Genomic DNA, 24,920 nt, shown 5'->3' on the forward strand with positions numbered 1-24,920 from the left:
ATACACTTTATTTATAGGAAAAGATCTGGGTTGTACACCAGTCTACCTAACCCTAATTAGTGGTCGCATTTTTTTCTTAATGAATAGGGAATTTTGTTATGTATGACTACCAAACTCTAATTATAACCGATCAATAAACCCTAATTATAATTGATAAATTAACCTTAACATGATTAACCCTAATTCTTCAAAAAAATTTAAATAATAATAATTACTTATAAATTAAATTAGTATATATATAAATTAATATATATATATATATAATATATATATATATATATATATATATAATATATATATATATATAATATATATATATATATATATATATATATATATATATATAATATCTTGTAAATAATTTTATTTATATATATGTGTTAATATAAATTAATATAATTTAGAAAAAATATAAATTCATAAATTAAAAAAAATTATAAAAAAAAAAAAAAAAAAAAACATATTTAAAAAAAAAAAAAAAAAAAAGTTTTTAAGGGTAGGCGCCACTCCTAGTGGCGACTTGCCCTACCCTTTAAGGGTAGGCGCCAACTAGGGTGGCGCCCATGTAGGAAACTAGGGCAAAAATTGCCCATTTTGGTAATTTTTTGGAAAAAAAAAATGGATATTTTTAAAATTTTTTAAAAATTCTGGATATTTTAAAAAAAAATTCAAATTTATTAACTTTTGAAGTGTTTTTTATTCATATTGAGTCATATATAAAACTTTTTTCATCATTCATTGAGACTCATCATTCATTCTTCTTTAAAAATCGACGCTGCATACCCCATGCAAGGTTAGGAAAAATCACAATTTTCAATGAAATTTTTTAGTACCTACCAATTGTAGAATTCCATACTTAAATCCAAGTCACTACCAAAAGTACAAAATAAAAACAAGGATCAAGTTACTGTTCAGTAATGTGGATTGCAGTGCCAACAAAATACTTATAAAGTATGCTATTAAATGTTGTTCAAGCTTCGAACTAGATCTCAGATTTGACTTGAGTCTCTGCCAAATAGGAATCGTCTTCCCCAATCAGCTATCACCAAAGCCTTTGTTCTCCAGCTGACTTGTTTGCTGCATGTTTATAAGAATCATTAGAGGATGAAACCAAAACATACATATACAATTTCCAGCATTCATTCATTAAGCTTCTACATTATACCTTGCATATACTGAATACCACAACCACTGACTGCTATGACCAATTGAAACCCAATCTCCTGGAAGCTGAGCCGCAGTTTGTTCTCCGCCAAGAGGAGCAAATTGTCCAAAATGCTTGTACCTTTTTTTCATAGCATTCTCTTATATAAGTCATCAATCATGCACTACTTTGATTCCAGACACAAAAAAACCTGTACCTGAAAGCACGAAACCGATGGCGTCCTGTTCCTCTAAACCTTAGAGGGCCTTCCGGATACCTCTCACACAATTCCATACGATTGAAACAGTCTGCGAGATAGGTTCCTTGTTGAGCAGCTACCTAGAATGATTAAGTTGGAAGCGGTTAAACTTAGTCGTTATATTTAGTTATAGGTAGTTATTAGTTAGTTAGTTTTGTTATAAGTTAGTTAAAATTTATTAATTGGTCTTATCACTATATAAAGTGTATCAGTATTCTGCGTTCATTGATATATGCGTCTTATCATTGAATCAATACAAAACAATTCAATCATCTCTTGTTTACCTGAGCTGTTGCGGGAAGATTTTTCATCTGAGAATCAACCTTGGAAAGAGCTTGTTTAAAGTATTCAATGTCCACAACTGTAGTAGGGCTTTCCTGAGATTTACTTAGCAAAGAAGCCATGTCTTTCATTTGACTTTTTAAATAAATGTCCACTTGTGGATACCTCTCAATAATATCTCCAACAACGTTTTGAAATTCTTTAAGATCTAACATACCGGTATTTTCCTTGTCTGCTTTGCTAAATATCACGGCTATATCTTCCTGATAAAATCAGTATACTAAAATGTTATTGAAGAAAAGCGAGCCGACTATGAGCCACACTCAACAATCACCACATTACTAAAGTCTTCTTTTTTAATTCAATTAGTGAGATCCAAAAATAAAAATTTGTTCATTGAATATGTAGAGTATGCATACCATAACTTTACGTTGATTAATAGTCGCACAATCACCTAGAGCATAGATGTTGTCGCACCCTTCCACCCTCAGCCATTCATCGGTCACCAATGCACGTCTGTTAATCTGTCATACAAACATTCAAAACAAACATTCAAAGCAAGCAAAATTTGAATACTCTTTGAGACTAACTTTTGAATACAAGTTCGCGCATATGCAAACCTGACCAAGTTGCTTCATAAAATCAACTACTTCAGGACGAGCACCGATACCGGTGGACCAAACTACCATCCCATGAGGTAATGTAGCAACTTCACCACTTCCTCTTTCTTTTGATGAGATTTCTTTTTCACCAACTTTCACAACCATAGATCCTAATTTCACATCAATTCCATCTCTTTTGAACTTTTCTTCAGCAAATTCGGTTATTCTCTTGTCAAACCTATAATGAATCAAGAAATTATCACCAGCGTACCACAACTGCAATTTAGAACCATTAGCCTTAATATTGAAACATAGATAAAAAATCTACATTACATGTTTAAGATATGATAACCAGCCTCGAGGAGAGTAATCTTGACATGGTCTTTAAGAGAAGGATATAACTTTGACAGATCTTCATGCACAAAATCATATAGCTCTGCTGCAAACTCTACACCAGTTGGACCACCACCAACAATTACAAAACTGAGAAGCCTTTTCTTCTCTTCCACCGGTACACAAGGAAGGCTTGCTCTTTCAAAAAGGTTAATCACTTTGTGCCGGATTCTTTGAGCATCTTCCACTTCCTAATTCACACATAAACTCATAAGTCATTTCAGCATATTATAACCATAGTTCTAAATTTCAACCTGCAACTCCAATTGCGGCCACAATAAAACAGTTTTAAAGGTCTCGACAACGACATCACAATTACCTTCAAGAAGTAGGCATGTTCCTCAACACCAGGTGTATTAAATGTATTAGAACGAGCTCCCATAGCTATTACTAAGTAATCATAATCAAGTGAAAATTCTTCTGTGCCACCAAGCTTTTTGTCATGACTAGCTCTGCAGTAAACTTTGTTGTTCTTTGGATCAATCTTATAGCACTCAGCTTCACTGAATTGAACATCTAAACCACTCTGCATTAGGACGTGAACCGAAATCAAATCATCCTCTTGTAAAGTATATTGATTAAAGATAAAAACATCATGCATAATTTATCACCATCTATTGAAGGGCATGCAAAATATCCAAAGTGCTTAAGTTTCTTTTTTGTTCTAGACACACCGAGGAATTACAGGTTCGAATCTGCGTCACTCAATACTTAAATATGATTTAAAAATGGTGTTTGGTATATACCTTTCTGCTGATATTTCGGATAGGTTCAACGATGCTTCGTGCCTCCACCGTGCCACAAGTGACACTCGGTAACAAAGGAGTGAATGCAAAATAGTTACGCGGTGAAACAACATGAATATCATAGGAGGAGTTTTTCATGCTTTTCACAAAACTAGTTCCAGCCCAACCAGTTCCAAGAACCACCACCTTCTTTTTTGGGAACTGGTCACCATTATCACTATATGCTGATCTGGTATCACTATATGCAGCTAGACCTCCCCCACTGCAGCCAAAAAAAACAAGAGTTAAAAACAAAGTAGATCTATTACATGGTTTGAGAAATGATAATAACAACATCAATATATTATAACCTGATGATAGTGCATACAACAACAGACTTAGACCAGGATGGATACTCATGAAAAACCCTCGAGGCTGTGTGATAAAAGGAAGACCAACTCATAGTTAATTCCCTAGTTAGCTAGTTAATCTTCTTCTGTGTTTATTTTGTTATGTGTATGCTTTCTTTGCAAATGAGATTGAAGAAGAGAATGAGTGCATGCAAAAACGGAAGAGTAAGATATTTTTAGGTGTCCACGTAGTATGCATGCCTAAGAATTGATCTCCAGTGTATACGGAGTTGAAAAATATTGTATGGACAAAAATATATCATGTTGTAATGATGTTGAAACAAGAAGAATAACATTGAGGTCGTGGATAAGTGGTTAATGTTGACGCCTTCATTCTCGGATCTTAATGTTATAAACCATTTGCAATATTATGCAAAACTAACATCACTAATCTTTTGGAATATGTTAAATAAATAACATTTTTACTTTAATTGTGTCGGTTGATTTTGTCGAGATAAAATTCTTAGATAGACAAACAATCAATCACAATTTTTTTATTAATTAAAAAATTAAATTAAAATTTTCTCTAGCCTTCATCACAATCATTCCATGATTTCAATTAAAAATTCTAATTAAAAAAGAAATTAAATTTTAAATAAATTTAAAATTTTCTATCTCCTTATTAAATATTTCTAAAAATATTGTGTTTTCATTCAAGTATTTCTCAAGAGTTATGTAAAGACAAATCAAATTTAGATTTTTTTTTAAGTTTGTTTAAGACAATTCAAATTTTTGGTTATATATTTCAACAATTCTAAATCTCTAAAAAATTATGGCTCCTTAAGACACCCACATTGTAATCTTTAGGTGCAGAAGTGAAAATACAGGAGTGATCAAATATGTTAATAATACCATCTCCTGTTTTGACTTCTCAAATAAAATGTCGGTATAAGTAAAAAATGAAAGTGATCAACTTTTTAGATTTCAACTTAAAGATTTTCATGTGTAAAAAATTAAGATTTTCATAAGTGGAATGGAGTTCTCGGTGATACCACACATATTACACATGGTGGTTTTGTGGGATCTAGAGGACTCGAATAATATAAGTCGATTGTTAACCTATTGCTTCCTCGATAAACACTTTGGTGATCAAGTCAATAAAGATCTTGAATGCAACGCTTAGAGTTTTGAATAATATGTACTCAAATTGGAATTGGTTAGACTTAACAGTATGAGTCTAGCGCTTAGAGGTCCTAAAGACTTCTGTGAGACAACTGCCTCAACTGACAGGGGTCAAAGGGTCTGTAAGCTTTGTAAATCTGTCGATCTTCATGGGTTGGTCAACCTTGATCAAGTGGGTATCTAGAGCGTGTTCACCCATTAGTCCTTCCCAATTCCTAATACTTGGGTGACCCAATTACTAGCGGATTGAACTTTGGTCCAGTCCTCAATAGTATATTCTCAAACCTTGGCTAGAAGAATCAGGTTATGGCTTATCTTAAGCCTCAAAGCAGTGCAACATCTTTCTACAAACGCGGATGAGCACTTTTTTCCTTTTGATTTGGCTGAACGCCAATGATCTTAATGATTAGTAGGAGATGATTAAATTCTGGTATCAGATATAAGATGTCGAAGGTAATGTCACGACACTAATATCTGTTAACACACAATGGATAAAAAATACATAATGGTAAAGCGAATAACACAAGCAATTGTTAACTCAGTTCGGTGCAACTCACCTACGTCTGGGGGCTACCAAGCCAGGAAGGAAATTCACTAAAATAGAATTAGTTCAAAGACTCTCCGTACACTTCAACAAGTTACAGTCTTTCTCACTTAATCTTTACCCGTGCAATTTCTACCTAAGCACTCTTAGATATGAGAACCCACTCACTTCCCTACAATCACACACCAATGATTTTAAACAACAATCCCTTGTGAAAAGAAAATACTTTTCAATTACACACTCTTGATTTTACTTCACAGTTTCAATCAAGAAGACACACTCTTGATCTTGCTTCACAGCTTTGATCAAGAAGACACACACTCTTGCTTAACAGCTTTAGAGTGACAAATTACAACCACAAATCAGTCCAATTCAATCATCAATGGATGACTTGAATGACCTAAAAGTCTCACGACTAAACAGACACAAACCCTAACTCTCTCTCTATATTTCGCTCAGTATTGGTTGTGTGTTCAAACAGGTTTTCTAAGTCCCTTTTTATAGAAGCATCCAGTTGGGCTTGGACATCTTGAAAACCCTAAATCTATTTTCCAATCAAATATTTTTATAACAGCTGGTTAGATCTCCTTGGAAAATAAGTAAATCTGGTTGTAATCCATGATTGAATGCGCCAGCTAATCATATCTTCAATCATACAAAGATTGCCATTAATTGTGCAATCACAAAACACCAGACATTCATAATGAATATTCTATATATAGGATGTAATGAATATTCTATGTACAGGATGTAATGAATATTCTATGTACAGGATGTCATAGCAGCTGGGAGTACTCCTTCTCCCCCTAAATCTGTGCACACAACAAACAGTCTTCATGAACATAACAGCTACTGTAACTCCAGCACCTGTACCAGCCAGAATGTCATTCTGACATCTGCTTCAACAACAACACCTGTGCACCATATCAGACATCCTCTTTGACATCTGTAAACATAATAGTATTCTGTTTTAACACCTCTTGTGCACTAATAATAGTTGACCTTCTGTCCAGCCACATACATATCACAACTTCCACAACAACTTCGATATATCCACTTCTCCCCCTTTTTAGACAAAATTGACCAAAGGTGACCTTTTTTTCAAAATAAAACTTCAATCTTTCAAACATCAGCATCAGAATAGCTTCCAGCCACACAGTCTAGTCCTTGCCACAACACAGTTTACCCAGTCAGAAATATCCTCTGGGATAACCACTAACTCCTTTACTTGCTATAGGTTCTCATGAACACAGATCCTCAACTTCCCCCCTTAAACATTCAAATTGATTGGCATCCAAAGCTTTACTGAAAATGTCTGCTAATTGCTTTTCAGTAGTAACATGCTCCAGAGTTATGATCTTCTCTTCTACGAGTTCTCTGATGAAGTGATGACGAATGTCAATGTGCTTTGTCCTGCTATGTTGAATAGGATTTTTGGAAATATTTATGGCACTCAGGTTATCACAGTATAATGTCATGACTTCTTGTGTGACATTGTATTCAGACAACATCTGCTTCATCCAGACCAGTTGAGAACAACTACTCCCAGCTGCTATGTATTCAGCTTCAGCAGTGGATAGAGATACACAGTTTTGTTTCTTGCTAAACCATGAAATCAGATTGTTCCCCAAAAAGAAGCATCCCCCAGATGTGTTTTTCCTATCATCAGCACTTCCAGCCCAGTCAGCATCACAGTAACCAGTCAACATGGATCCAGATCCATGAGTATACAACATCCCATAGTCACTGGTGCCATTGACATATTTTAGTATTCTCTTTACTTGGTTTATGTGACTGACTTTTGGTTCAGCTTGATACCTAGCACAAACACCTACAGCAAATGCAATGTCAGGTCTGCTTGCTGTGAGATATAGCAGACTTCCTATCATGCTTCTGTATAGACTCTGATCTACACTGACACCATTTTCGTCTTTGGAGATTTTCACATGAGTAGGAGCAGGTGTCCTTTTATGGCTTGCATTTTCCATTCCAATCTTCTTCACAATGTTCTTGGCATACTTGCTTTGAGATAGAAAGATAGAGTCTTCCATTTGTTTGACTTGTAGCCCAAGAAAGTAGGTCAGTTCTCCAACAAGGCTCATCTCAAACTCAGATTGCATTTGTCTAAAAAAATGTTCAACCATCTGTTCCGACATCCCACCAAAAACAATGTCATCTACATATATTTGTGCCACCATGAGCTTTCCTCCTTCATTCTTCACAAACAGAGTTTTGTCAATACCTCCCTTTTTGTATCCATTGTCAGTGAGGAACACTGTGAGTTTCTCATACCAAGCCCTGGGAGCTTGCTTCAACCCATAGAGGGCTTTCTTTAATCTGTACACATGTTGTGGAAGATTTGGATCTGTGAATCCTTTAGGCTGTTCAACATATACTTCTTCATTTAAGTAGCCATTCAGGAAGGCACTTTTTACATCCATTCGAAACAGCTTGAATTTCAGAATGCATGCCACTCCAAGCAATAGTCTAATGGACTCAAGGTGAGCTACAGGAGCAAATGTTTCATCAAAGTCTACTCCTTCAACTTAAGTATATCCTTGAGCTACTAATCTAGCTTTATTTTTAGTAACAACCCCTTGTTCATCAGATTTATTCTTATATACCCACTTTGTTCCTATGACATTTACTCCTTCAGGTCTAGGAACCAATTCCCATACTTCATTCCTCTTGAATTTGCCTAACTCCTCTTGCATTGCATTGATCCAGAACTCATCAGTCAAGGCTTCCTTGATATTTCTGGGTTCAATCTTTGACACAAAGCAGCCATGTGAGATCACTTCCCTTGATCTAGTAGTGACTCCTTTATCTGGATCTCCTATGATAAGATCTTTGGGATGATCCTTATGAATTCTGATAGAGGGTCCCTTGTTTATTTTGTCATCTTCACGTTCAGCTTGAAGAGGTTCTTCTTCCTTATTTTTGTCTGAGAGGTTAACTAGAGAATCATTCAGAGATGTCTCAACATCGTCTGTGACATCCGTCTGTTGGTCATCAACCACAACATTAATGGATTCCATCAATACATTAGTTTTGGAATTAAAGACCCTGTAGGCTCTGCTGTTTGTTGAATAGCCCAGAAATATTCCTTCATCACTTTTGGGATCCATCTTCCTTCTTTGCTCACGATCAGCCAGGATATAGCATTTGCTACCAAATACATGGAAATATTTGACTGTGGGTTTTCTTCCTTTCCAGACTTCGAAAAGGGTTGTGGGAGTTCCTTTCTTCAATGTCACTCTGTTGTGAACATAGCAGGCTGTGTTCATGGCTTCAGCCCAAAAATGATAGGGCAATTTCTTAGCATGAATCATAGCTCTGGCTGATTCTTGAAGAGTCCTATTTTTTCTTTCCACCACACCATTTTGCTGGGGAGTGATGGGGGATGAGAACTCATGATGAATTCCTTCTGAAGAGCAGAATTCAACAAATTTGCTGTTCTCAAACTCCTTCCCATGATCACTTCTAATTTTGACAACAGGACTTTCTTTTTCCCTTTGAAGTTTCAAACAAAGCTCCTTAAAGACTTTAAATACATCAAATTTTTCTCTTATAAAATTGATCCAGGTGTATCTGGAGAAATCATCCACCACCACATATGCATATTTCTTCCCACCAAGGCTTTCTACTTGCATGGGTCCCATCAAGTCCATATGAAGTAGCTCCAGGACTTTGGTAATTGTGACATGTCTAAGCCTCTGGTGTGACATCCTTGTTTATTTTCCAATCTGACATTCTCCATAGATTTTTCCCTCATCAATCTTTAAGTTGGGAATTCCTCTAACAGCTTCAACAGATATGATCCTTTTCATACCTTTAAGGTGCAGATGGCCCAATCTTTGATGCCATATCTTCACCTCTTCTTCTTTGGCTAAGGTACACATTGAAGAGTATCCAGTTTCTTAAGAGCTCCACATGTAGTAGTTGTCTTTGGACCTAACTCCCTTCATGATTACTTTATTTTCTTTGTTAGTAATCAGACATTCAATTTTGGTGAAGTTTACATTCAAACCTTGATCACACAGTTGACTGATGCTTATAAGATTAGCAGTTAATCCCTTAACAAGTAGGACATCATCAAGGTCAGGAACTCCAGGGAAATCCAGCCTACCCATTCCCTTGATTTCCCCCTTTGCACCATCACCAAAGGTAACATAACTCATGGCATGAGGATGAAGTTCAGTTAGCAGATTTTTGTTCCCAGTCATATGTCTGGAGCAACCACTGTCAAAATACCAATCTTCTTTGGCTGAAACTCTGAGGGAAGTGTGAGCTATGAGTCTTGTTGACAGTCTTGTGATGCTTGGACCTTGATTGGTATTGAGACTGAACAGGGCCAGGATAGCCACATAGCTTATAGCAAAAGGGCTTCAGGTGGCCAAAATTTCCACAGTATTGGCATTTCCATCTTTGATGCTTCCCTTTTTGCTGTTGTGACATCTCAGGTTTGCTTTTAACATGGTTGCACTTAGGTTTGGATTTTGGTTTCCAACCAGTGTAACTGCACTCAGCCTTGAATCCAATACCAGATTTGTTTCCTGTTATTTGGCCAGTCTGGAGAATCTTGTCTAAGATGGAAGATCCATTGTTAAGCATTCTTACATACTTAGTCATCTCATCTAGTTTGGAATTCAAGAATACAACTTCAACCTTCAATTTTGAGATGGTTTCCACAAGCTCTTCCTTTTCATTTTCCAGCTGAGCTATCACTTTCTTCTGGCTTTCAACTTGTCTACACACTCCTGCCCTTCTGTGGCACAACTATTTAAGGGTTGTTTCATCATCAATTGACTCTTCCTCAGACCCCCATCTTCCTGTCAATGCAGTCACATGGTTTGTGGCTTCTTCTGTTTCACTTCCATCAGACCAAGAGGCCACAAGACTCCTCTTTTGTTTCTTGAGGTAGGTCCCACATTCAGTTTTAATATGACCATACCCATTACACTCATAGCACTGAACTTCTTTGGGCTTTTCTTCAGACTTTGGTTTCTTACCAAAGTTGTTGGATTTACTGATGTCAGATGTGATGTTCTTGACATTGCCCTTTGCTCTCACATCTACCTTTTTTATCAGTCTGTTGAACTGTCTTCCCAGCATTGTTATCTCATTTGCCAGGTCTTCATCAATATCTTGACCACCTTCCTCATCTTCCTCTTCAGTGTTTGACATAAATGCTATGCTCTTGGCTTTCTTTTCAGCTCCATCACATATTCCCATCTCAAATGTTTGGAAGGATCCAATTAGCTCATCAACTCTCATATTTGAGATGTCTTGAGATTCTTCTATGGTTGTTACTTTCATAGCAAATCTCTTGGGGAGTGATCTGAGTATTTTTCTTACTAACTTTTCATCTAACATCTTCTCACCCAAGGCTCCAGAGGCATTGGCAATTTCAAGGATACTCATGTAGAATTCATGAATATTTCTTTCATTCTTAAGTTTTCAAACTTGGAGGTGAGCAGCTGAAGTCTAGACATCTTTACCCTAGAGGTGCCTTCATGAGTGGTCTTGAGAATGTCCCAAGCATCTTTGGCCACTTCACAGTTGTTTACCAGCCTGAAAATATTCTTGCCTACCCCATTGAATATTGCATTCAATGCTTTAGATTTTCCAAGAGCAAGATCATCCTCTTCCTTGGACCATTGTTCTTCAGGTTTCTTCTCAGTAGTGGCTTCTCCTTCTTTAGTGATGACAGGATGCACCCAACCTGTTAACACAGCTTTCCAAGCCTTGTTATCAAGGGATTTCAGAAACGCTACCATTCGAGGTTTCCAATAGTCATAGTTAGAACCATCCAAAATTGGTGGCCTATGAACAGATCCTCCATCTCTCTCCATAGTACCAGAAAGTATTGCCCCTAGATCTCACCCAGAACCAGAGTAGGATGTCTGCTCTGATACCAATTGAAATTATGGTATCAGATATAAGATGTCGAAGGTAATGTCACGACACTAATATCTGTTAACATACAATGGATAAAAAATACAGAATGGTAAAGCGAATAACACAAGAAATTGTTAACCCAGTTCGGTGTAACTCACCTACGTCTGCGGGCTACCAAGCCAGGAAGGAAATTCACTAAAATAGAATTAGTTCAAAGACTCTCCGTACACTTCAACAAGTTACAGTCTTTCTCACCTAATCTCTACCCGTGTAATTTCTACCTAAGCACTCTTAGATATGAGAACCCACTCACTTCCCTAGAATCACACACCAATGATTTTAAACAACAATCCCTTGTGAAAAGAAAATACTTTTCAATTACACACTCTTGATTTTACTTCACAGTTTCAATCAAGAAGACACACTCTTGATCTTTCTTCACAGCTTTGATCAAGAAGACACACACTCTTGCTTAACAGCTTTAGAGTGACAAATTACAACCATAAATCAGTCCAATTCAATCATCAATGGATGACTTGAATGACCTACAAGTCTCATGACTAAACAGACACAAACCCTAGCTCTCTCTCTATATTTCGCTCAGTATTGGTTGTGTGTTCAAACAAGTTTTCTAAGTCCCTTTTTATAGAAGCATCCAGCTGGGCTTGGACATCTTGAAAACCCTAAATCTATTTTCCAATCAAATATTTTTATAACAGCTGGTTAGATCTCCTTGGAAAATAAGTAATTCTGGTTGTAATCCATGATTGAATGCGTCAACTAATCATATCTTCAATCATACAAAGATTGCCATTAATTGTGCAATCACAAAACACCAGACATTCATACTGAATGTTCTATGTACAGGATGTCATGACATCGGGTCTGACATCCTGGAAAAATCCTGCATAATCCAACAATTCCTTTTATAACTTCCAGTAGGTACAGCCATATCAGATGTCATGACCTTGTGTATGTCATCTGAAACAATCCTGCATGAACATGTCTTTCATTTAAGCTTCAGCAGGTACATCCAATACCAGAAGCCATGGCATTGTATGTGGCATTCTGAAACAATCCTGCATGAACATGTTCTTGAACTCCAGCAGGTACATAGGATATCTCATGTTAAGACATCACACATAACATCTTGTGGACATCTTTGTTTTACCAAAATTGCTGCCAACACTTAGAATCAACAAACTCCCCCTTTGGCAAATTTTGGCTAAAACATATATCTGTCCTTTTTGTTCACAAGGTAAACTATCAGCAGTTAAACAACTTAACAGTAGTTTAATCAGCAACAGAAGCAAAAACAATTACTAGCTATGGCTACTAGTAATACACACATGCACAAGGGTACTTCTCCTCCCCCTAAATCTGTGCAACAAACAGAATTACTAGTTATGGATGCAACTAGTAAGACACACAAATGCACAAGGGTACTCCTTCTCCCCCTAAATCTGTGCACACAACAAATAGTCTTCATGAACATAACAGCTACTGTAACTCCAGCACCTGTACCAGCCAGAATGTCATTCTGACATCTACTTCAACCACAACACATATGCACCATATCAGACATCCTCTTTGACATCTGTAAACATAATAGCATTCTGTTTTAACACCTCTTGTGCACTAATAATAGTTGTCCTTCTGTCCAGCCACATACATATCACAACTTCCACAACAGCTTCCATATATCCATTTCTCCCCCTTTTTAGACAAAATTGACCAAAGGTGACCTTTATTTCAAAATAAAACTTCAATCTTTCAAACATCAGCATCAGAATAGCTTCCAGCCACACAGTCTAGTCCTTGCCACAACACAGTTTACCCAGTCAGAAATATCCTCTGGGATAACCACTAACTCCTTTACTTGCTATAGGTTCTCATGAACACAGATCCCCAACTTCCCCCTTAAAAATTCAAATTGATTGGCATCCAAAGCTTTAGTGAAAATGTCTGCTAATTGCTTTTCAGTAGTAACATGCTCTAGAGTTATGATCTTCTCTTCTACGAGTTCTCTGATGAAGTGATGACGAATGTCAATGTGCTTTGTCCTGCTATGTTGAATAGGATTTTTGGAAATATTTATGGCACTCAGGTTATCACAGTATAATGTCATGACTTCTTGTGTGACATTGTATTCAGACAACATCTGCTTCATCCAGACCAGTTGAGAACAACTACTCCCAGCTGCTATGTATTCAGCTTTAGCAGTGGATAGAGATACACAATTTTGTTTCTTGCTAAACCATGAAATCAGATTGTTCCCTAAAAAGAAGCATCCCCCAGATGTGTTTTTCCTATCATCAACACTTCTAGCCCAGTCAGTATCACAGTAACCAGTCAACATGGATCCAGATCCATGAGTATACAACATCCCATAGTCACTGGTGCCATTGACATATTTCAGTATTCTCTTCACTTGGTTTATGTGACCGACTTTTGGTTCAGCTTGATACCTAGCACAAACACCTACAGCAAATGCAATGTCAGGTCTGCTTGCTGTGAGATATAACAGACTTCCTATCATGCTTCTGTATAGACTCTGATCTACACTGACACCATTTTCGTCTTTGGAGATTTTCACATGAGTAGGAGCAGGTGTCCTTTTATGGCTTGCATTTTCCATTCCAATCTTCTTCACAATGTTCTTGGCATACTTGATTTGAGATAGAAAGATAGAGTCTTCCATTTGTTTGACTTGTAGCCCAAGAAAGTAGGTCAGTTCTCTAACAAGGCTCATCTCAAACTCAGATTGCATTTGTCTAACAAAATGTTCAACCATCTGTTCCGACATCCCACCAAAAACAATGTCATCTACATATATTTGTGCCACCATGAGCTTTCCTCCTTCATTCTTCACAAACAGAGTTTTGTTAATACCTCCCTTTTTGTATCCATTGTCAGTGAGGAACACTGTGAGTTTCTCATACCAAGCCCTGGGAGCTTGCTTCAACCCATAGAGGGCTTTCTCTAATGGACTCAAGGCGAGCTACAGGAACAAATGTTTCATCAAAGTCTACTCCTTCAACTTAAGTATATCCTTGAGCTACTAATCTAGCTTTATTTTTAGTAACAACCCCTTGTTCATCAGATTTATTCTTATATACCCACTTTGTTCCTATGACATTTACTCCTTCAGGTCTAGGAACCAATTCCCATACTTTATTCCTCTTGAATTTGCCTAACTCCTCTTGCATTGCATTGATCCAGAACTCATCAGTCAAGGCTTCCTTGATATTTCTGGGTTCAATCTTTGACACAAAGCAGCCATGTGAGATCACTTCCCTTGATCTAGTAGTGACTCCTTTATCTGGATCTCCTATGATAAGATCTTTGGGATGATCCTTATGAATTCTGATAGAGGGTCCCTTATTTATTTTGTCATCTTCAGGTTCATCTTGAGGAGGTTCTTCTTCCTTATTTTTGTCTGAGAGGTTAACTAGAGAATCATTCAGAGATGTCTCAACATCGTCTGTGACATCCGTCTGTTGGTCATCAACCACAACATTAATGGATTCCATCAATACATTAGTTATGGAATTAAAGACCCTGTAGGCTCTGCTGTTTGTTGAATAGCCCAGAAATATTCCTTCATCACTTTTGGGATCCATCTTCCTTCTTTGCTCACGATCAGCCAGGATATAGCATTTGCTACCAAATACATGGAAATATTTGACTGTGGGTTTTCTTCCTTTCCAGACTTCATAAAGGGCTGTGGGAGTTCCTTTCTTCAATGTCCCTCTGTTGTGAACATAGCAGGCTGTGTTCATGGCTTCAGCCCAAAAATGATAGGGCAATTTCTTAGCATGAATCATAGCTCTGGCTGATTCTTGAAGATTCCTATTTTTTCTTTCCACCACACCATTTTGCTGGGGAGTGATGGGGGATGATAACTCATGATGAATTCCTTCTGAAGAGCAGAATTCAACAAATTTGTTGTTCTCAAACTCCTTCCCATGATCACTTCTAATTTTGACAACAGGACTTTCTTTTTCCCTTTGAAGTTTCAAACAAAGCTCCTTAAAGACTTTAAATACATCAAATTTTTCTCTTATAAAATTAATCCAGGTGTATCTGGAGAAATCATCCACCACCACATATGCATATTTCTTCCCACCAAGGCTTTCTACTTGCATGGGTCCCATCAAGTCCATATGAAGTAGCTCCAGGACTTTGGTAGTTGTGTCATGTTTAAGCCTCTGGTGTGACATCCTTGTTTATTTTCCAATCTGACATTCTCCACAGATTTTTCCCTCATCAATCTTTAAGTTGGGAATTCCTCTAACAGCTTCAACAGATATGATCCTTTTCATACCTTTAAGATGCAGATGGCCCAATCTTTGATGCCATATCTTCACCTCTTCTTCTTTGGCTAAGGTACACATTGAAGAGTATCCAGTTTCTTGAGAGCTCCACATGTAGCAGTTGTCTTTGGACCTAACTCCCTTCATGATTACTTTATTTTCTTTGTTAGTAATCAGACATTCAGTTTGGTGAAGTTTACATTCAGACCTTGATCACACAGTTGACTGATGCTTATAAGATTAGCAGTTAATCCCTTAACAAGTAGGACATCATCAAGGTCAGGAACTCCAGGGAAATCCATCCTACCCATTCCCTTGATTTCCCCCTTTGCAACATCACCAAAGGTAACATAAATCATGGCATGAGGATGAAGTTCAGTTAGCAGATTTTTGTTCCCAGTCATATGTCTGGAGCAACCACTGTCAAAATACCAATCTTCTTTGGCTGAAACTCTGATGGAAGTGTGAGCTATAAGACTTGTTGACAGTCTTGTGATGCTTGGACCTTGATTGGTATTGAGACTGAACAGGGCCAGGATAGCCACATAGCTTATAGCAAAAGGGCTTCAGGTGGCCAAATTTTCCACAGTATTGGCATTTCCATCTTTGATGCTTCCCTTTTTCTGTTGTGACATCTGATGTGACATCTCAGGTTTGCTTTTAACATGGCTGCACTTAGGTTTGGATTTTGGTTTGCAACCAGTGTAACTGCACTCAGCCTTGAATCCAATACCAGATTTGTTTCCTGTTATTTGGCCAGTCTGGAGAATCTTGTCTAAGATGGCAGATCCATTGTTAAGCATTCTTACATACTTAGTCATCTCATCTAGTTTGGAATTCAAGAATACAACTTCCACCTTCAATTTTGAGATGGTTTCCACAAGCTCTTCATTTTCATTTTCCAGCTGAGCTATCACTTTCTTCTGGATTTCAACTTGTCTGCACACTCCTGCCCTTCTGTGGCACAACTATTTAAGGGTTGTTTCATCATCAATTGACTCTTCCTCAGACCCCCATCTTCCTGTCAATGCAGTCACATGGTTTGTGGCTTCTTCTGTTTCACTTCCATCAGACCAAGAGGCCACAAGACTCCTCTTTTGTTTCTTGAGATAGGTCCCACATTCAGTTTTAATATGACCATACCCATTACACTCATAGCACTGAACTTCTTTGGGCTTTTCTTCAGACTTTGGTTTCTTACCAAAGTTGTTGGATTTACTGTTGTCAGATGTGATGTTCTTGACATTGCCCTTTGCTCTCACATCTACCTTTTTTATCAGTCTGTTGAACTGTCTTTCCAGCATTGCTATCTCATTTGCCAGGTCTTCATCAATATCTTGACCACCTTCCTCATCTTCCTCTTCAGTGTTTGACATAAATGCTATGCTCCTGGCTTTGTTTTCAGCTCCATCACATATTCCCATCTCAAATGTTTGGAGGGATCCAATTAGCTCATCAACTCTCATACTTGAGATGTCTTGAGATTCTTCTATGGCTGTTACTTTCATAGCAAATCTCTTAGGGAGTGATCTGAGTATTTTTCTTACTAACTTTTCATCTAACATCTTCTCACCCAAGGATACTAATGTAGAATTCATGAATATTTTCATTTTCTTTCATTCTTAAGTTTTCAAACTTGGAGGTGAGCAGCTGAAGTCTACACATCTTTACCCTAGAGGTTACTTCATGAGTGGTCTTGAGAATGTCCCAAGCATCTTTGGCCACTTCACAGTTGTTTACCAGCCTGAAAATATTCTTGTCTACCCCATTGAATATTGCATTCAATGCTTTAGATTTTCCAAGAGCAAGATCATCCTCTTCCTTGGACCATTGTTCTTCAGGTTTCTTCTCAGTAGTGGCTTCTCCTTCTTTAGTGATGACGGGATGCACCCAACCTGTTAACACAGCTTTCCAAGCCTTGTTATCAAGGGATTTCAGAAACGCTACCATTCGAGGTTTCCAATAGTCATAGTTAGAACCATCCAAAATTGGTGGCCTATGAACAGATCCTCCATCTCTCTCCATTGTACCAGAAAGTATTGCCCCTAGATCTCACCCAGAACCAGAGCAGGATGCCTGCTCTGATACCAATTGAAATTCTGGTATCAGATATAAGATGTTGAAGGTAATGTCACGACACTAATATCTGTTAACATACAATGGATAAAAAATACAGAATGGTAAAGCGAATAACACAAGCAATTGTTAACCCAGTTTGGTGCAACTCACCTACGTCTGGGGGCTACCAAGCCAGGAAGGAAATTCACTAAAATAGAATTAGTTCAAAGACTCTCCGTATACTTCAACAAGTTACAGTCTTTCTCACCTAATCTCTACCCGTGCAATTTCTACCTAAGCACTCTTAGATATGAGAACCCACTCACTTCCCTACAATCACACACCAGTGATTTTAAACAACAATCCCTTGTGAAAAGAAAATACTTTTCAATTACACACTCTTGATTTTACTTCACAGTTTCAATCAAGAAGACACACTCTTGATCTTGCTTCACAACTTTGATCAAGAAGACACACACTCTTGCTTAACAGCTTTAGAGTGACAAATTACAACCACAAATCAGTCCAATTCAATCATCAATGGATGACTTGAATGACATACAAGTCTCACGACTAAACAGACACAAACCCTAGCTCTCTCTCTATATTTCGCTCAGTATCGGTTGTGTGTTCAAACAGGTTTTCTAAGTCCCTTTTTATAGAAGCATCCAGCTGGGCTTGGACATCTTGAAAACCCTAAATCTATTTTCCAATAAATCTTTTTATAACAGCTGGTTAGATCTCCTTGGAAAATAAGTAAATCTGGTTGTAATCCATGATTGAATGCGCCGGCTAATCATATCTTCAATCATACAAAGATTGCCATTAATTGTGCAATCACAAAACACTAGACATTCATACTGAATGTTCTGTGTACAGGATGTCATGACATCGGGTCTGACATCTTGGAAAAATCCTGCATAATCTAATAATTCCTTTTATAACTTCCAGCAGGTACAACCATATCAGATGTCATGACCTTGTGTATGTCATCTGAAACAATCCTGCATGAACATGTCTTTCATTTAAGCTTCAGCGGGTACATCTGTAACACGGTGGGAGAACTGACTTTAGTTAAATGTTGCGGATAGCAAGAGTCGCCATTGACTTTTATTTTATCCAAAAGGAAAGGACATAAAAGAACAGGAAATACCTTAAAGAGATTTTGAGTTCGGGGGGTAGGTTATACAAAGGGAAGGTATTAGCACCCTTTATATCCATGGTTATCCATGGGCTCTTAGTTACTTAGCTCACTTTGTTTGTTTGCAAGAGTGTAGTGTGTGATTAGAAAAATTTCTTTAAGTACTTTGTAATGACCCTCGTATGGGTGTATACCAAGCCTAGTTTAGAAATTGTGAGGTGTAAAAGTAATTTTGAAAAGTGTGAGCAAGTAACTATGAGATACCTACCCTAGATTAAGTCTTTCGTGCTCTCCTATATTCTTTCAATGGTAAGATTGTCCCTATTATTAAGGAATAGGTAGTCATTACCTTGGATGTGTTTAAGGGACGGGCGTAGGGTCATCGTATGGTCAATGAAGGCAACATAAGGGGTGTCTTTAGCAACTCGTAGGGACTATCATCATATTTACCGAAGGGACAAGATCATTATATCGTAGGCAACCTCGTAGGGACCTGATCTTTTAAGTTTATAAGGACTTGATGATTTTTCTGTTTGAAGGGACTTTGCTTAAGACACCCCTATTTTCGAGGGACTTGACCATTTAAAGAAGGCAACCAAGAGGAATACCCTAGGAAGTACAGATGGCGATCAAAGATCGACTTACGTGTGTGAGTGTTATTTTTTAGATATTTGTCTTGAATTTAATTTTCTAAGTTCAATTATTTACAGTTAGTTTTTTTTGCACTCCCTAAATTACTAACCACGCAATAAATATTTACAAAAATAAAAACAAGAAAAATAAATTCCTAAACTATTACATGGCTATGGGACAGATACATAATAATCAGGCGAGAAAGAATAAATTTACAACCTATACATTTGTTCCTAATATTATAAATAAAACAAAATTAAAATAAGGAAAATAATGAAGCAAAGATAGAATAGATAAAAGCAAATAATAATAAAATAATAAATAAACAATGGTAATAAAGCAATAATAAAATAACAATAATAATAAAGTGATAATAAAAAGGTTAGAGTTTTAAAAGAAATTATTTTAAGTTAAACAAGTTAGATTTTTTTAGAAGTTATTAGAAAAATATGAGTTTAAAATAAATTAGTAATAATAAAAGAATTTAAAATACATTAATGTACAAATTATAAAATAAAAGAGTTATATGAAAAATATTAAGTTAGTTATTTACAAAATAAATAAAGATTATAGAAAATATCAAATTATTAGATTAATAGGTTTATTATTATTATTCAATTAGAAAAATGGTCAATTAGATTTTATTTACAAAATATATAAGGATTTATTATTATAAGTAAGTAATAAAAAAAAGTTATTAAAATAGTTAGTATTTATTATTTATTTACAAAAATATAAAGGTTATAGAAAAATATTAAATAATTAATTTAGTAGGTTTTCACGCCCTACATTACTAAACCACGCAGTTAATATAGGATCAATGGCAGGAATTTAAATGGCAGAAAAATAAATGGCAGAAAAATAAAATGGCAGAAAATAAATGGCAGAAAATAAAATCCTAATTATTACAACGCTTTGGTGCAGTTACATAATAAAGATGGCGAAAAGTAAAACTGAAAATATTACAAGTTAAAACTTAAAATATTACAAGGGCGAAGCGGTTACAGTGTATGAATAACATAAATATGAGCGAAAATAGGAAATAATAATAAGGTTTGTTAAGGTTTAAGAAAAGGTTTATGGTTTAGAGGAAATAACACGGTTAAAGTTTTAGGTTTGAAATTTAGAGTTTGTGGCAAAATTGTCAGGGTTTAGGAAAAATCAGGGTAGTTAGTTATGAAAAAAAATGTGCAGATCTAAATATATGTATATATAAAAAAAATGAATTAAAAAAAACAACGGCGTTGCTAGCGCAAAATTGCGATCATCGCAACTGGATCGGATAACACAAATGTCACGCCTCATACACGTATATGTGAAAACGGCGTATTGACACGATCCGATCCGAAAACATAATCAAATTATAACATAAAATAGAAATATATGAACATGTATTTGAAACACAGTAACAAATATATCAACAAAATAGATAAAGTATATATCATATATAAACTATTACCAAACTGTGTGTACGATAGTATAGATCAGCCACTCTCAGTTTCTCTTTTTTGTTCTGTCTTTTTGCCTCTATCTATCAGTCATGCTAGTAAATATATATAGGAACAAATTAGGTTAATGATAATGGGCCTAAGTTTATTTTGAAACCCAATATTAAATTAAAAACTGAATAAAGTTAAATAATTAAAATAGTTAAAATTAAAATAAAAACTAATTAACCTATTTATTTATTCTAGACCCAATATAAAAATAAATAGACTCAAAAAAAATAAAAGTCGGGCACCAAAATGCTCGAAAAAATAAAATGAACACGTCAAAATAATCAGCGCGAAATAAATGACTCGGAAAAATACAGCGTTTGGTCGGATTTTGAAATAAAAATTATGACCGTTTAAACCGCTCAGACTGATCAACATATGACCAAAAATAGTGGTAAAAATATTTTTAGCATGTCAAATTAAACCACGTGAACCGCAGATTAATGTTACCGACATTTGCAAACTTAAACTTGACATTTTTTCGTTGACTGATTTTAGGCACAATTAAAAAGTTAATTTGACCAGTCTGTTTGTAAATTCTGAGAAATTATTCCGGCTAATATTAAGACAGAAAAAAATGTTATGCTATGAAGATGATGCAAATGAATGTGAAACAAAAAAATGGTTAGAGTTAAAAATAGAGGGCAAATTTTGGGGTGCAACAGCTGCCCCTGTTCAATTTTCTGAAACCTGAGGAGTTAGATTGGCCTGTGTGCCATTCGTGACTTGGAAGGTTGAAGGGGATTGAACACAAAAGCCCAAAAATTTGCACTCGCCGGTGCGTAAAGTAACACTGATGACTGGTTGTATATTCTTAAGTGGGCTTGAAGATGCCACTTGGAAGAACTGGAGATGGGCTTATAGAAGGAATAAGTTCCTGAGTATCCCGACTGAGGATAAAAGAGATGGACCTAAATTCAAGGGGAGACGTAATTCGAAGCATCTATAAAGATAGATTTGCTCTACTGGGGATTTGTAGTGGGGATGAACCGGCGAAGCTTCGTTGAACTACTACCCTCGTTCGTCCTTAGTAAATACTATTACTGCATTTTATGCATTTCTGGTAGACATCAATCGTATTCAAAAGCATAAATACATTCAAACACAACCAATGGACGTTTTCGCTTATGTAAATAGAGTAAAAGTAAATCTGGATTCAAAGATGAAATTTTATTTATATCACAAAGTGACCTATACATAGGCAAGTTTGTACAAGGAGACAAAAATCCTAGTAAGAGGAATTCATCGTAAATTTTTTATAAAACAAAGAAAACAGCTATGTGAAAAATGATCCTATTGAGTTTCAATTCTACTATTGCCATTATCTTCAAATATCTCATCTTCTGCTGTTGAGACAGAAACGATTGGATTGATCTTTATCTGTTTGAACTTGATTTAGGTAGCACCATCAGTTGAAGTTACATGAGTGATCCAAACGAGACATAGTCATACGCTTTAATCCCTAACTTTTGCCTGGATTGCCCTTTCAGGTTTTCAATCCACCGGGATACCCTTTTTTGCCCAAGCCGCCTTTTCAGGTTTTCAACTTGCCGGGTGTACATTTTTTTTATATATATCCCTAATTTTTGCCCGAACCCTTTTGGTTTGTCGGGATGCCCTTATTTTTGCCTAGGCCAGTCAACCTAGCGGGTCTCTTTTTATGCGTAGTATTTTTTAACTATGTCTGCGTTTACAGGCTGTGGAAAGTCTTCACCATCCATAGTAGTAAGCGTCATGGCACCTCTTGAGAATACTCTTTTGACCACAAATGGTCCTTCATATGTAGGAGTCCACTTGCCCCTAGGATCACCCTGTGGTAGTATGATACGCTTGATTACCAAGTCACCAGCCTGATATACCTTTGGCTTAACCTTCTTATTGAAAGCTTTGATCATCCGTTTCTGGTACATCTGACCATGACAAACAACTGCCAACCTCTTCTCATCAATCAAATTTATCTGGTCGAGTCGAGTCTGAATCCATTCATCCTCGTCTAAACCTGCCTCTTTCATGATTCTTAGAGAGGGAATCTGAACTTCCACTGGTAACACGGCTTCCATTCCGTAGACCAAAGAGAAAGGAGTTGCCCCTGTCAAAGTGCGCACTGAAGTGCGATAACCATGAAGAGCAAAGGGTAACATCTCATGCCAGTCTTTGTATGTTACTGTCATCTTTTGTATGATCTTCTTAATATTCTTATTAGCAGCCTCCACGGCGCCATTCATCTTTGGCCGGTACGGAGAAGAGTTATGGTGTTTTATTTTGAACTGCGTGCAGAGTTCAACAATCATCTTGTTGTTCTTCCGGAGAGAGTAGGTTTCTCAGATGTATATTTGATAAGATCCATCTTAGAAATCAATAAAGTGGTATGATTCAACATATACTGTCTTAGTCGGCGAGCAGCCTAAGCCAAAGCATAGCAAGCTTTCTCGAGCTGGGAGTATCTTGTTTCACAATCGGTATCTTTTGCTAAGGTAGTATATTGCATGCTCTTTTCGACCAGACTCGTCATGTTGCCCCAACACACACCCTATTGAATTTTCTAACACGGTCAAATACATGATTAGAGGTCTTCCTTCAACTTGTGGCATCAGATTTATAGGTTCTTGTAGATACTTCTTGATTTTGTCAAAAGCTTCTTGACATTCATCATTCCATATCATCTCTTGATTTTTCCAGCGAAAACCTCTACATAGTCATGTAACATCCGACTCAATCTTTCTTTGACATTGTTTTCCAAGCCTGCTCCTATTTTGACTTCTTTCTTGTCTACTTCAGTACCCAGATTTACAACCTCAATTGATTCCTCATGCGGCTGTGTAACTTTCTCTTCTTGTTGTAATAACCTAGCAAGCTCTACAAGTACTTCACAATCTTCATCCTTTCCATCTTCAGCTTGATAGATCGGATTCTCGAAATTATAATTGGCAATAGTAGAACTGTTATCAACAGGATCCAGAGTGGATGAGGATCTGCATTTTAGTGATGTGGGTGTGTGTAAGAACACATAGCTGATGAAAATAAAATAAAAGAAAAACAAAGAGCCCAATATTTACGAAAACGAAACGTCCATTGATTTTTATTGAATGAAGTATGCAAATGAAATGACATCCCGAAACAAGCATACCATTGTGCCCCGGGTAAGGCACAAGGCTTAAAAGTTTAATTACAAACTTATAAATAACAACACAGTAATAGTATTTACTTCTGACTAAAGGAGATAGGAATAACGTCTTCAGTCTTCCAATTGTTGAGCCCATCACCCACAGTAGGAAAAATCCAGTTATCCAGATTGTAGTCTTCATTATAGTCACCCACAGCATTGATTTGATCTTTCATGTTCCCTGGATTGGTGATACGAACAGCACGAGCACGACGAACAGCCTTCTGGGACTCTACAGTGAAACCCAAACCAAACTTGTCAGACTTGTAAGGAATGTCGGGAAGCTGACCCCAAATAGTACAACCACCTTCTTCAACCATAGCTCTAGCATCTTTGAGGGAAGCCATTGTAGGAGGTACTCTGGTAACCACAGGAACTCTTTTAACCACAGGAGGAGCTTCAGTAGCGGGAACGACCCAAGGAACTACTTCAAATGTCTGGCAAGGAGTCTCAACATATTCACCTTCCACTTCAACATACTTAAATGTATTCACATGACTGACCATATATTCTTCCTCTCCATAAACAGTTACGATCTTTCCCTTCACTGGATATCTCAGCTTCTGATGTAGAGTGGAGGTCATAGCACCTGCCCCGTGGATCCAGGGGCGCCCAAGCAAACAAGAGTACGCAGGACGAATATCCATTACATAGAAGGTAGAATTGAAGACTTGAGAGCCTACTTTGATCGGGAGATCTATTTCTCCATGCACCACTCTTCTTGAACCATC

General features: G+C 36.8%; 1 protein-coding gene across 1 annotated transcript; it reads right to left on the reverse strand.

Moving 5' to 3' along the window:
• Positions 1 to 854: 854 nt before the first annotated feature.
• On the reverse strand, positions 855 to 3,924 carry LOC127105155 (external alternative NAD(P)H-ubiquinone oxidoreductase B3, mitochondrial). Its single transcript, XM_051042314.1, has 10 exons — positions 3,777 to 3,924; positions 3,427 to 3,688; positions 3,000 to 3,206; positions 2,621 to 2,871; positions 2,306 to 2,525; positions 2,105 to 2,209; positions 1,688 to 1,948; positions 1,362 to 1,483; positions 1,166 to 1,285; positions 855 to 1,077 (listed from the first exon to the last, which is right to left on the reverse strand). Exons 1-10 carry the CDS (start codon positions 3,866 to 3,868, stop codon positions 990 to 992), a joined length of 1,728 nt encoding a protein of 575 aa, XP_050898271.1. The 5' UTR covers positions 3,869 to 3,924; the 3' UTR covers positions 855 to 989.
• Positions 3,925 to 24,920: the final 20,996 nt, after the last annotated feature.

The sequence above is a fragment of the Lathyrus oleraceus genome, chromosome 7, assembly GCF_024323335.1.
Source record: "Lathyrus oleraceus cultivar Zhongwan6 chromosome 7, CAAS_Psat_ZW6_1.0, whole genome shotgun sequence".
In the NCBI taxonomy this organism is placed as follows: Eukaryota; Viridiplantae; Streptophyta; class Magnoliopsida; order Fabales; family Fabaceae; genus Lathyrus; species Lathyrus oleraceus.

Bases quoted from the DNA above. Each gene is read 5' to 3' on its own strand.
- LOC127105155 (XM_051042314.1), bottom strand. From the start codon at position 3,868: ATGAGTTGGTCTTCCTTTTATCACACAGCCTCGAGGGTTTTTCATGAG. The intron at 3,689-3,776 runs GTTATAATATAT...TTTTGGCTGCAG, and splicing joins GTTGTATGCACTATCATCAG to TGGGGGAGGTCTAGCTGCAT. The intron at 3,207-3,426 runs GTATATACCAAA...GTCCTAATGCAG, and splicing joins TCCGAAATATCAGCAGAAAG to AGTGGTTTAGATGTTCAATT.